The following is a 14,567-nucleotide window of genomic DNA, read 5'->3' as shown; positions in this document are numbered from 1 at the left end:
CGCGCACACCGGAGCGAAATCTCTCCGTTATCTCGCCGTCATCAAGCTCCAGTTCAGCGCGATGCATACAGAGAGATATTCTGCAATCTCGCAGTACAGAATTTGCCCATCATTTGCTCGTCTGCATATTTATGTTTGCCGATCGTCGGCGAAGGTACGCGCGCGATCCTGCTGTTTGCCTAAGTAAATCCACAAATCGCGTGCATCCCACGAACTCCCCATAATTATTCGCGCGCGCGAGTTATGCCCGGCGGTTAATTCCGATTTCCATTCACGTTCATCCGCAGCCCGAAGAAGTTTCCGCAGGAGCCTCCGCCAAATCAACTAACTGACGGTTGCAAACGGTACGTCGCGCGGCGCTCGTAAACGGAGCTGCATCGCGAATGAACCGAGAAACGTTCATGAAGCTTCGTTTACTGTCAAAAGCGAAATAACGCTGTAACTCGTGTACATTTCGCGACGTCTAAGTGATATGCGCGTCGCGAGAAGATCGGAAGACTTTTAAAGACAAATTAAATAAAGTTTAATTTAACTTGAGTTTAATCGATCGATCGGGAAAAAAAGCAAATATTATCGACTTGTTAATTAAAACTTTGTAAAAAAAATTAAACACTCTTTGATTTCTCTCGTTTAAAATATTAATAATAATTATTATTATTTTATTTAATTTTTTTTTTTTTTTCTTAAGTAATACAATCAAGAAGATGTGTGGCATAACGTGATGTAATTAACAATGTAATCTAAAGAATTAAACATAATCTCGACTGTTAAAAAATCTCAAATAATAATCGACGATTTATTGAGCGGATCTCGTCACTGGTGGAACACACCGGAAAAACAAAGCGACAGTAACTGGCAGTCGGTTAATTCTAACTGCAGCGCGTGCAACCGCGGAAAAGAGGATAAAGTGGGGAAGCGAACACTGCAACAACGTCGCGCAAAACGTATAATAAACGGTGGCCTCGACAGTAGAAATTAATATATGCGCGCGACCAAGAGTGCGTGGAAATTCTAAAGATAATAGGAAAGTTAATAATGCGCACCGCCGGACGCGAAAACGTAAACGGAAAATGAAACGCCACGTGCATCCGAATTGCGACGAGAGCTGCACTTAATAAGGCGCGGACAAACGGTGGCCTTAATTCATAAAACCATAATTCAAAACTACGACGCACACATACTAACGATACATTAATCCTACATATCAAAAGATCATGTAGCGCTGTGGCTTAAATATATATTTTACAATCACATTGAAAATATACACGGAGAGAATTTTTTCTCTAAATATTTACCCTCAAAATCTAGTAATTGTGGGATAACGAGTGACCTCGAAGAATTTGCCTATACTTCTTAGTAAAATTTAGTATACTTTTAGTAAATTTTACTAAAAGTATAGTAAATTTTATTGTACTTTTAGTACATTAAAACTTTACATTTTACTAAAAAGTATAGTAAAATTTCTCCAGGTCACACATTATCCCACAATTATCATATTTTGAGGATAAATTTTAAGAGAAAATACTCTCCGTGTATGTTAAAAAAGTAAATAAAAAAACTAACTAAAAAGTAATTGTAAATGAACAAAAAAAGCTATCAAAAAAATTAGGGAATAAAAAATTAATAAATTATTCAAGTACTATGATAAAACAACATTATTTTCTTATACTTATATTAACAGCTCTTTTATAAATATAAAAATAATAACATCGGCATAATGCATCGATATATGCATATCTACAATTCGAGTCTTCAATTTCCGACAAGACTTTCGTACCTGATTTAAGCCATTCTCATAACAAAATACTCAATCGTTCGAAAAATCAAAAGAGACCCTCTGTACACAAGTTGCATTTCTTCCCGATGCGATTTATTATTGTGAAGATTCCGCCGCGAAAATTTCACGGCAGTCAGGAACAAAGCTCGTTCCATCATTTCAATGATATCGAGTCACGGGGCGAAAACATGATGGGAAAGAGAAAGAATTTGCGCCGCGCACACCGACAGAAATGCATTTCATCCTATCCGCCCCGCCGAAGTATGCAAACGAACGCGAATGTAAGCGAGTGCAGAAGCAATACGACCTGTAGCCGGTCGTATCGGCCGAATGGAAATGCACTCCGTGCCTTCGTTTTTCTTACTCTATCTGTAGCAACATGAGATATATCCTGTTTCCCCCGATCGCGGATCGGAGGAGCGGAATTACGCGATAGTGCTCTCAATACGATTCCGTCTTTTCCTTCCTGACGCAGAATTATGCGCGAGCCTGTGTGACTGCGCCAGAAGTTGCAGAGGTCGACAAACAGCCTTTCAGAAAAATTAGATTCGCATTGCCGATCGATGACGAGACACCCTGTTACAGTGGCCACTTTGCTACCTACGTAAATTGCATGTGGGAATTTTGGAATATTGCAGAACCGTCGTTGTCTACAGCGAATTGAATCAAATGGACAATATCCAAGATGTAATAAATTGTCCTAATATTATAATAAATAATCGCGTTTAAAAATAATAGTATACTTAAGATTTTACAAAAGACACATAATCAAGTTCGAAATAAGATTTATTTAAATATTTTTGTGAATTCGTACAATTTATAATAAATTTATTTGATAAAGATTTCATTTGGAATTTTTCTTCCTACGGCATTCTAAAACTATAGGCTACTTTTGCTTCAACCTTATTCATGTTTTTTGCAACAAAATGGCGTGTCCCGCAATGCGGCAGCTAAATGAAATGCATTAAAGTAGGTATATAGATTTCCCGAAGCGAGATTACGGAAGCAATTTTGCGTCGGGGTCTTTTTTTTGTTTATTTAATTTATTCGTTTGGAATTGTGAGGCATCGTTACGGATGTTATTGGAATGTAAATACCGTACTAACGTATTGCAGCGAATAAGAGAGAGAGAGAGAGAGAGAGAGAGAGAGAGAGAGAGAGAGAGAGAGAGAAAAGGATAAAGAAAAATCAAAAACTTTCAACGCGACAGCAACTAAATATTCGCAAGATATATCCCGTGATATGAGATATATATACCAGAGAGCTACACGGAAAGAATTGAAAATACAACGTGTATCGTGCGCTGTGTTTGCCGGAAATAAACCGAATGGATAACGTATCCGACAGCAAGAATGCATTTTCCCGCTAACTTTCTCGGAAGCAACGCGTTTCGAGACTTTTATAGAAAATGCATTGTGTTTTCGAACATATATAAAGCATTTCAAATATTTTATATTTCCTTATATCTAACCTATACGACGAGAAAAATTCTACCTTTTATCCGCATCGATAACGCAACATCACGTAAGAGCAATTTAAACTAAATATAAATTAATTTTTAAATTATGTAATCTCGGTCTAACAGTTTTACTTTTCATTAGTCTTCGTCATAGAATCCAAGTACATGCAGTGATTTGATGAAGAGTATAAATTTAATTTTAAAAATGTAAGTTTTTTAAATTAACATTTATGTATCCGACTGAAAATAATTAAAATAATGTATTTATCAGATTTAAAAAATGCCGTGAATATATTATATAATACTATTATTTCATAATACGATTATCACTGTTTATCACGTAGCTTTTGTAACAGGGCTTTGCAACCCACAGGCTTTTGTAACCCACAATTACCCACACTTTCATTCCGATGATTAATTAGAATTATGACGCGAAAACGTCACAATAGTTTTCGAATTGTAAGCGAGAATGGTTAATGATATCGCATAAAGCGTTATATTACATTCTCCCACGCATCGATACAATGTAAATCCTGAGATAATCTCGCAGATGACAAATAAGCTAATAAATACCTCATAATATCTCCGCTGTCACCAGATGCCTCCCGCCGTTTTCTCTTGTTCCCCTCCGCCCCTCTCCGTTACGTTTTGTTGCCCGCAAAATTTATGATCGTACCCGCGCTAATCGCACACGAGAATACGATCGCGCCACGCTCCCGACGTAATCGCACGCGATATTCTCGCTTCTACTTATATATCGTACACCGTGAAAGAATAACGCGAAAAAAAGTCCGATCGCGCATGACCGAGAAGTTTGTACCACGCGGTCGATATATAAAGTACGGGGTCGTAATTACTGTCGTACTCATTATCAGTTAAACGCGTCGCGTCGCGACTCGAGAACGAATCTACGAAGTTTCGTTAATGACGGTAAAAGGTGCGAGGAAACGGCGCGCAACCTAACTTTGTCATGGCTACACTGCGAACGGTACGACGAATAAATCAAGCTCATAGCTTTTAAACTGCGATAAACCGTCATAAAACGTTCGATTGAAGTTTTCGAGTTTTACATACGATGTGATATATATTCCGAATGCATAAATCTTTCAAAAGTCAGCGTATATTAAAAAAAAAAAATGATCGCTGTATCCATTATCTCTGGTTCGACGTGCATAACTCCGCGCTTTCGATTTAAAAAACAGCAAGCGAATTACGACCGCAATGAAGTTCGTTCGAAAACGAACGACATTGATTGGGCTACCTCTAGAAAAATGTTCGCGCCCTTTCGGTTCGAGTGGCGCAATATATGCGAAGAATGGTGGCACGGTTTTTCTTTCGACGTAACAGTCGAACGCCAAGGTAAATATATGTAATACGAAATATTCGAAAAATATTCCTTGAAATATTTCATCGGAAGCTGCTCGGCATTCGTTGTTTTTCCGCACAGCGCGCTGTTATTTACGCAAGATCGCCTTCGTTCTATAACTGCCAATTTACTAACGCAGCTGCGTGTGCTATTAGGTTTGTTTTTTACTCCTACACTGCTGCACTGATGCAAATAAGTTAGAATATAGTAAGACAAATATATTTTTTCTCATTCTAACTTATTATACTAGTGCAGCAATGTAGAAATAAAAAAACAAACCTATAGTCGTCGCCATTGTTTTACCACGCTCGAAACGCACCAGTAAGATCGCGAAAGGTACCGGATGAGATAATAGATTTTCTTTGTAGAATAAAAATTGAATTAAGTGCCGATTAAGGATAAATTACAATTACAGTCGAGCCTCGTGAAAAACGGAGAGGTGAGTTACGTAAATTATATTAAATGTTAAAAAGAGGAGACAGAAAATGGCACTTCTATCCCTCGCTCTTATTAAAAAAAAAAGGAATGTGCGGCACGGTGTATTAAGACCTTAAAGTGTCACCGAGTGCAATTAATTCCCGCTCCCTTTGCGGACCTATGTTAACTTGTCGCGACATGGTAAGTCCTCCAGCCTTAGCCTCTTAACCTCAGCGCAAAGTTCTTCCCGAGATAATAAATTCCCTTTATCGGCCGCTCGTGAAATTGAAAATTCAACCTTTTCGCTTCCCCGACTAAAATTGAAATTTGATAATTAACGAGGATAATTATCGCGCGAACCCGCATATAAGCGATTATGCATGACGGAAACATCAATCGGATTAATAAATCGGCGAAATGAAGCATACGCGAGTCGGAGAAAATATTTTTTGTGCAAAAAGGGAACTGCACTTGTTACGTAGCGAAAGCTCGTTCGCCTACCAGTCATTAATATCGCAATATAGCCGTGCACGAAACCGACGAAAAAAGTTAATGCCGCGGAACGCGATGTACGCACGGTACCATTAATTCCCTAGCGGCCAACCTTTACGATGGAAAACCCTGCTTCTGCACATACCGGTAACATGTTTTTTTTTATATTTGTTAAATTTATATTCCATTAAAAGCTGTCCTATATCGAGGAGAGGATTACCAATTAAATGTATAAGATCAATTTGTCCCACTGGGGACCTGATTAAATCCACTGTGAAATGCACAATTATTACGTTCCGTGTAAAAAGTGAACTAATTTCAGAACTGTAAAAAATATTTTACAATTTTCCATTTTGTGCATATCAACCATATAAATTTTATATGACAAATCGGAGCTTAAAGTGCAAAGCTGTGCATTCCGATCAAATATTTATACACCATTGACGCAATTCTATTGTACAAGTATGGGTGCTTTCCATTTAATGACACAAGTCGACACAAGTGTCGTTCTATCTTTGTTACTCATTGAACATAAAAAAAGATAGAACGATGCTTGTGTCGACTTGTGTTACTAAATGGAAAGCACCCTATAAAGCCTTCGGCACACGATACGATTTTTCATGCTAGATCGCATACGAGGTGTCTTAATACGTGTCCTGATTGGCTCGGATGATTATGTCACCAATCGTAAGCCCGTATGCGATCTAGCATGGAAAATCGTATTGTGTGCCGAAGGCTTAAATTCATACATAGGTCTATGAATCATTTCTCCAGCAAATCACGAGCGAGTAATTAACGTATTAAGATAATGGAATGTTACATTGCGTCGAAAACTGTAGGACTGTCCCTGGTAGAACCACAGAGCCCACAGAGAGATCTAGATGCTATTTTGCGGGATCTCCCATACACATGCAGTCGGCTTTATGAGCTTCTGCTTAATATTAAGTACCTTATGAATACGAATACACATGTAAAGTACTATCTGCATACGTATAGCCTTACGAATTAATGTGATCGATGCTTGCAGATAAGTAAAGTTAAAAATATGATTGTCTTCTATTTTAAAAACGCTTGGGTTCTTCATATTATCCGGAATATAAAGAACAGCGTCTCTTCTAGATATTCATTACGTATATGTAATGTTTAATATTTTTTATTATATTATATTTAATATATTTTTAAAAATTTTTGAAGTATTATTACTCGTGATATTTTTATTCACCATTTTATATATTGGTTAATAATTCATGTAAATTTTAGAAACAAAAGAAAATAAAATTTTTTGCGCAGTTTAACATCACAAAAGACATAGTTGAAATGATATTTATTCCCCAAAAATAAAGTAAATTCGTTTTCACAAATTTACTCACAATTAATTGGACTCGCTGTTTCATGGAAATAATTGAAAATCGGACATTTATTCTGGTTTGAAATAGCACAGTTTTAAATATCTTTTTTTTTAACAGAGAGTTAATTTAATTAAAACAAATATTTTTAAAAATGAATTTACATAAATAAAATATTTAATACTCTCTAAATCTTAATCAGTGAATATTCACTGTCTTTCAGTAATTTTCACCTGAGAATTAGTGTATAGTCACTGAAAGATCAGTATATTTATTTCACTGATTGATAATTAGTAAATGATTATATGTATGTCACTGAAAGTCGGTATATTTCCACTGATTTTGTCGAGTTTTCACTGATTATGATTTAGAGAGTACCAGTAATAGCAAAATAATTATTAGCTTTTCCAAAATTCAAAGAGAAAATTTATCGCAAAATTTCTAGAAAAATTGCAAATATTTTCAGAAAAAATGTACGACAGATAAAATTGATTCTAATTTACTCTTCTTTAAAATACAGTGTAAAGTGCCTTCTAAATAATAAACTGCAAGAAAAATTAATCCTGCATTTTGGTATCACACAAGCGTAAATATACGTATGTGTCAGATACATGCGCGAAGTAATCAATTTATATAAGTACAATCCTCGAAAAACTAGGTAAATAAAGGCATTAAAATTAGTATACCTATGACAAAAAAATTCAAAGTTACATTTATGTAAAAAGTTTTAGCATATTTCCAATATTATAAAAGTTATACATAAAGGATAATATCATAACTAATGATATAATAACTAAAATTATGATAAAAATGTGAACTCCTCATTTTAATTAAAAAATTAAAAATTAAAAATATTCTCTACAGAATATATACATTATTATTAAAAATATTATTTTATAATTCTAATGTGCACATTCAAAAAAATACATTATTTTATAAAACATTCAATGTTTTTGTACTAATAGTACATAAATTTCGTTTTTTGTTTTTCAGATAAATGTTTATAATAGCTTGATACTTTTGATGAAATGACCCGTTTGGTCGTCCGTGAATAGTAATAATTAATTACCCGCGTGAGTGCCATTTACATTATTCCACGACATGAGCTTCATAATCTCTCCACAAATGTGATATGATCATAATTCGGCTCGGAATCACAAAATCTTCTGGGATCCGCGATTGTAAAATATTCAGTTTACAGTAAGCGGAACTTTGTTGCTCATGCAACAAAATATTTAGAAATATTGAACAATAATTTTATTTCAACAAGTAGATAAATGCATTATGCGCTAAATAAATTAAAAGTATTGTAAAAAATTAAGAGACTAAACTAATTTCTAATATAATTCAGTCAATAATAATTTTTTATATTTTATTCAATTTATTAAAAAATTACCTTTTTCAATAAATTAACAACGTAAAAATGTTTTTCAAAGTTATTCTAATAAAAATTATAACACGTAATATATAAATCAAAAGAAAAATAAAAGAAAAATGTATATCTTTTTACTTTCTGTACTTAAATATTATATTTTGTCAATATATATGTTGATAAAAATTTTTTAAAGAATTATTTTTAACAAATGTTACAATTTTTTCTAAATAGTATCAATCAATTAATTATTGTTCGCATAAAAGTAAAGAAAAAAATGGCTTGACTGAATATTTCATCGCGGACGGGAAAACATTTTTTTATCCTTTGCTTCATCCAGATCGACGCAAATAATAAATGTCTACTCACCACGTTGTCGTCCGCGTAAATGCTCGAAGATCTCGGCACTCCGCTAGCGAGTACAGTGAGAAAGGCGGCGATGGCTATGTAACGTATCATCTTCACGACGGAGCACATCTGTCCAGCTTCCCGAAGGAGAGGATCACAAACACCGATTTTGCAACACTCGCGATGCTCGCCACGATCGCGGGGAAAGTTTTACGCAAATTCAACAATGATAAACCGCACTATACCAAAGTTGAACTTCTCCTCACATACCGTTCGCTATCGGCTATCGACGACTTTTCAAATTTACCTTCGTGAACTACCTTCGTGGAATATTCGTGCAGGGATAAAATTTTCACCGGTGAGTTTCCTCAAGACGCGCGTAGTAGAACAGATCGAGATCCCACTGGATCCGGTCTGTCGGATATTCTTCAATCGAATTGAAGATATCAACGAGTGATTCAAAGAATCTGTTCCGAACGATCAAAATATGAAGCAGCGCTCGAGTAGAAACTTCACTCGAATAATTTCTCAACCATGTCGGGATAGTCGCCAAAATGGAATCTTGGTCACCTCGAAGTGTCCGCGAATTATATCGAAAATATAAATATCCGTTGGCTTCGATGTCTCCTCGAATACTCTCTCGAGATCCAAGGTACGTATTTTAAATTTCTAAAAATGGCACGCCACGCCGTGTAGCTCATCGACCTGTTCGAAATATCCTTCGCGAGGTAATTCACGATAATTCACGACAGCGGAACGTCGCGTCGCGATCGACGTCTCATATTTTTCTTGAAGAAGCGTTCCATCGATGAATGAATAGGATTCCGTGATTAGGATGTCGAATTTATCGGCGCTCGCGTGACCGGACGTCGTCTACGTTTAACGTCCACGTCTCCAGTGGTGAACCGAGACTTTACCCCTCGCTGTGTACGATTGTTCCTCCCACCGACGGGTGTGCTCCTCTCCTGGTTCCTCCTTTTTTTTCCCCACTTCCTCTTCTTCCTCTTCTATGTCTTGACTGACCACGATGGTGATTAACCGATGCGTCGCTGCCTTGTTTCGCTTCTTCCTTTCCCTCTTTCTTCTTCGACCGACTTTCGTCAACTCGGCAGTCCTGCGCCGCCCGCGGTGATGATGACGACGGCAGTGATTACCGACTTTTTCGTACTTTCCTCCGGGTTCGGGCTTTCCAGCGACTGGCGCGTCCATCCGCCAACCTAACGTGACAATTATAACTCGTTAGAAAAGGACAAAAAAAATAATCACCCTATCATTAATGTTTGCAGAATTCATTTCTTATATCTTTCACTACAAACATCTGTTTGCGTGTCCTACAATATTAATTTAAATTCTTTATTTAACAAATCACACCTTTTATTTAACTTGAAAAAACACTATGAATACTGCGTATCGATTTTTCGTTTGTAGAGTTAATCATTAAATAACCTAGTGACCGGATCAAATTGAAATTGCGTTCACAATTACGATTGTATTTGTTTAAGAAGTAATTCAACCATTAAACACACGAAGTATTAGATACCGAAGACACGGTATCATTATTGCGCGACAAAGAGTGAATAAGAAAAAAAATGTCGGCTACAAATCAAGATTCATCCTCGACAGAAACTGTCTGGGAGAAGAGGAGAAAAGGAGGGAAGAGCAGTGGGGATAAAAAGTATGCAAACTTCATCGGAGTATCGGACCCTTTAGTTCTGAGTATGAGTTCCAGAAGAACCATTCGACGACTCGCGCGAAACAGTGCTCTTTTGTATTCAGCAGATAAACGATTGCCAGGCTTAATGGTCCCGAAGAGCCCAGATTTCTCGTCACCTTTGAGAAATATTAGAAGATACGGGAGGGAGAGAAAAGGATCAAGTGTTGATTTTCAGCCGGGGAAGTCCGAGGAAGAGTATAGACTTTTATGAATCAGATACAAGTGACGCACGCGAAAGCTAATCGATGTCGTAAAGTATAATAAATTGCAACGCATATATATTAATGATAATAGATTCTTTAAATTGTAAATGCAACAAAAATTTATTTTTGAATTAATACAACGAGGACAAAAGGAATACAATTAAAATACAGAAGAAGAAATACACGCATACGTTAAATCAAAAAAAATTTTTTAATATTTACAGTTTAAAGAAGTTATTATCTTAATATATACGCATTGCAATTTATTATACATACTTTACGTTACAACATTAATTTTATACATGTATGTATAAATATATATGCATAATATTAGATTAGATTAGATAGAATTATATCGACTGTTGTATACGTCTTAACTAACGTCTTTCTCGTTCGCATGATAACTCGGTGTAATAAATAGACCGTTAACGAGTTAAAACGTGAAGGTTCACGCAAGTTATCTTGTGAAGGCCGCGAAAATGCGAAGGCGACCGATCGAGGGGAAGAAACAGATCATCATCGGCCGATAGTTGGAAAAATGCCGGGAACGGGGACATGAGATAAAGGGAAGCCGATCGGACGACCGGAAACCGGAAGAAGATCACACGCGGGACCAAAAGAAATGAGAGGATCGTTATCGCCGGGAACGTGCCAACGCGAGCTGGCTGACCTCGTTTCGCCGTGTCTCGATAATCACCATGCATTCTTCACCGTATAACTGCCTGCTTGCCTGCCTGCCTGCCTGCCTGCCTGCTCCCCTGCCTGTGACATGCTTGCCATTTTCATTTTTAGCCCTTAACGACGATTTTTCTTCGCGACTCAATGTTCTGATAAGAAACGAGTTCTCGGGGAGGAAGAAAGTGAAAACATCAATCTTGCAAGATTGCAAAGATGCTTTCGCGATCCGTAAAATCCGGAAAGTGTAAACACATTTCAGATCAAGTTCAAAGATGATAAAAAGTCTCGCAAGTTCGGGTAAAAAATTAAAATTCAAACATCACACATACTATTCTGTCAAAGGGGAAATTGAAAAGGATGATTAATGAATTTTCAAACAAAAGTATAAGGACTCATAGAAATAGTAAAACGAATAAGAACTGATGCTATCCTTTAAAGATTATTTAAGATTTTAATAATCACTTCATTTAAATAAACTTACCGAATGAATGCAGGTGGAACACAATCGAGTAAACTGCGCAATCTCCCTATCAGGGCATTGACGCGAGTCTTTCTTTCTTTCTTTCCACAGTAAACATGATAGATAAAAGAGTGCAGGGACAAGAAGAGAGAGGGACTCGGTCGAAGACCCTGATGAGATACATCGAAACAGTATTTTTATTTACGTAGTCTTCTGATCGACTAGATTCATATTCCAACTATTGTGTACTTCATAAATTACTGTGAAATAATTGCAAAAATTTTAAACTTTATATATGAAAAAGTAGAAGTGCATTACTTTATTTGACAAAAATTTTGATAAGTACAATTTTAAAAAATATTAGCAAATTAAATAATAATATATTAAATATTTATGCAAACATTATTTCTAATTTTCTTAATAATTTAAATTAAATCTAACAATAATTGAACCTCTAAAACTTTTTACAGCTTAAAAAAAATTACATTTTATCGTAAAATCGTAAAACTGCAGTAAAATCAATTACTATCGCGCAAAAAACAAAGAATAGATTAATGGAAATTGTACTCTAGAGATACGATTGTTAACGTAGTTGAGAAAAACAAGTGCACAATTAATAGCAGAGAAATAATTTCGGAGGAAACGACGGTATTTAACGTAAAAGCCGCAGTATCTCATTTTCTACGTGGAAGCGGATAATGGTGAGTTTTATTTAACTACGTATAACCACAGTGAAACACGATAAAGTAATGTCATGAAACGAAGTGCAACGACATCCTATACACGCAATGTTATACGACTGCCAATATACGATATTCTTTAAATTTCTCATACAGATAAAAGAACCTCTAAATGTTTCTGCGAATATTCTTTAGTGCGGAAAAATTGTCAATATTTATTGAATTTGAATAGATATCTAACACAAAATCAAAAAAGGGAGGGACAAGTATTAAAAATTAATGTTTTGATAAATTCGGAATTAGCTATTATTTATAAAACACCGAATTGCTTTCTCGCATTGCAATTATATAAAAGTGACTAAAGCGCGCCTTTAAATTCTTCAAAGGCCAATAAGCAAAGCGATTTCAAAATACTGTCAGAATGAACGTACAATAATTTATCTAATCTATTGACTGAACTAGTTCTGTTATTTGTAGATCTAATCAACATGTTATTCTCTATTCACTCTCGTATTAGTTTATGTATTTAGATGAAAATCTGTGCGCGCACTTTAGATCATGTGTTCTGAAATTCCTTACTTTCAATGAAAAAAATAAAAAAGCAATACAAAAGAAAAACAAGTCGAGAGAGAAAGAGAGAGAGAGGGAGGTCGGCCATGATGCCACTACCCACTCGCGCAGATATTTTCTGAATCGTAAAGCTCTTTCCTTCTTTCTTATCCTTGCATTTGATGATTTACAGTACTACTGACAATTATATTCCGAAATAATCCTAAGGATTTAACGAACAAAAAATTTTGTTCATCCTCTGAGCAACTACTATCTGAATGCACCTTTCTTATTTTAGTCAAATAATTTTAAAAAATTTATTAAAGAAACTCATTCTATATGCTTTCGTGTTTTTATCGTATATGAGTCAGAAAACTACGATACCTTTAATTTTATTTATTATTACTCATGCATTTCATTTAATTAACATAAATTGTAAATATCTATATATATAAAGAAAGACGTTCAGAATTACAAATACTTGGAATCGCATTGGTCTCTTTATTATAGCGTATGTGTGTGTTCGAAATTAATTTTAAATATCCGTATTCCTAGAAAAAAATTCCTAAGAAAAAATCAAAAAGAAAAGCGTGCATTAGGGAAGACGTACATAAAGCACTGCGATACAATGCTATATTATAGATCGCGAGAATTCTCCTAAACGGACCATCTATCTGCCTGCATTAAAGTTGTACTCGTTTCTTGAACCTAGACCGTAAAATATATCGCGCGCACCTTGCGGCATGAATCAACCTGGTCCCACTACTCAAGGGATTTTCCGGAGCGCGAATCAGTGCTAATAATTCACGCCATATGCTAATCGCGTCTAAAGCGATGACTTGTTCCCGCATACTACCGTGGCCATATTGAAGATACTGTTACAACGTAAGTCCATTGTTGAACAAAAATTCTCATTTGAATTGTTGCAACGAGTATCTCTCGACACTCATCCGCGCATATGATCTAAGCTGCGTTCCGATATTTACTGCCAGTACTGACAATATATAGTGTACGTGACGTAAGCTATAGATTTTCAGTACTGGCAATGAATATCGGAACGCAGCTCTAAGTCAATTCTCTGTAGCTCCTTGGCAATTGTATTATACCTCCACGATTAAGTGTTATTCACTTTGGTAGCAGTCGGTTTTTTAGAAGACCGACTTTAAATCATTTATCGGTAACCGAGTTAACGCTCGTTCTCCGTTCTCAAGTCCTTAATTAATCACGCTAAATAGCTTTGAAATCATGTTTAAAACCTGAAGCGGAATAGTTATCCAAATTTTAAATTAACCACTAAACGAGGTTATACGGCTTTCGTTTGAATTTCTAAAATTTAATTGGCCAGATTGGCCCGTTTAATGGTTTAATTATCTTTTTTTTTAATTAAAATGTATACGTGTACATATATCTTAGAGTCAATCCATCTTCTAAAATCAATACCACCTAGAATCAATACAGAACAAAATCAAAAATATCAGATAGACTCACAGTCGGATCACATGTTTTTTGTGTTATATTTAATTTGCGAAACGAATTTCCATTCGCTGCGTGCCCGCGAAATTCTAAAAAAGAAATTCTATTTGCGTTTCAAAATTGCGATTTCCATTCTTTTTGGGGGAATATTGACACAAACTAAACTCTCGTCATCGACAGACTGTTTTCATTTAGAGGGAGCTAAACTTTGATTTTGGCTGGCAATTTTAAAC

General features: G+C 35.6%; 1 protein-coding gene across 2 annotated transcripts in view; it reads right to left on the bottom strand.

Moving 5' to 3' along the window:
- The window catches only part of LOC105832008 (matrix metalloproteinase-2), a 171,078-nt gene that overhangs the window by 148,189 nt on the left and 8,322 nt on the right, over nt 1–14,567 (bottom strand). For both annotated transcript variants that reach the window (XM_036294032.1, XM_028191439.2), the window contains exon 2: nt 8,599–9,794. In XM_036294032.1, coding sequence (XP_036149925.1) covers nt 8,599–8,706 — 108 coding nt within the window. In that variant the 5' untranslated portion in view covers nt 8,707–9,794. The remainder of the gene's footprint in view (nt 1–8,598; nt 9,795–14,567) is intronic.

Source organism: Monomorium pharaonis, chromosome 11 (genome assembly GCF_013373865.1).
Source record: "Monomorium pharaonis isolate MP-MQ-018 chromosome 11, ASM1337386v2, whole genome shotgun sequence".
Classification (NCBI taxonomy): Eukaryota; Metazoa; Arthropoda; class Insecta; order Hymenoptera; family Formicidae; genus Monomorium; species Monomorium pharaonis.
This window is presented reverse-complemented; position numbering and strand designations above follow the sequence as displayed.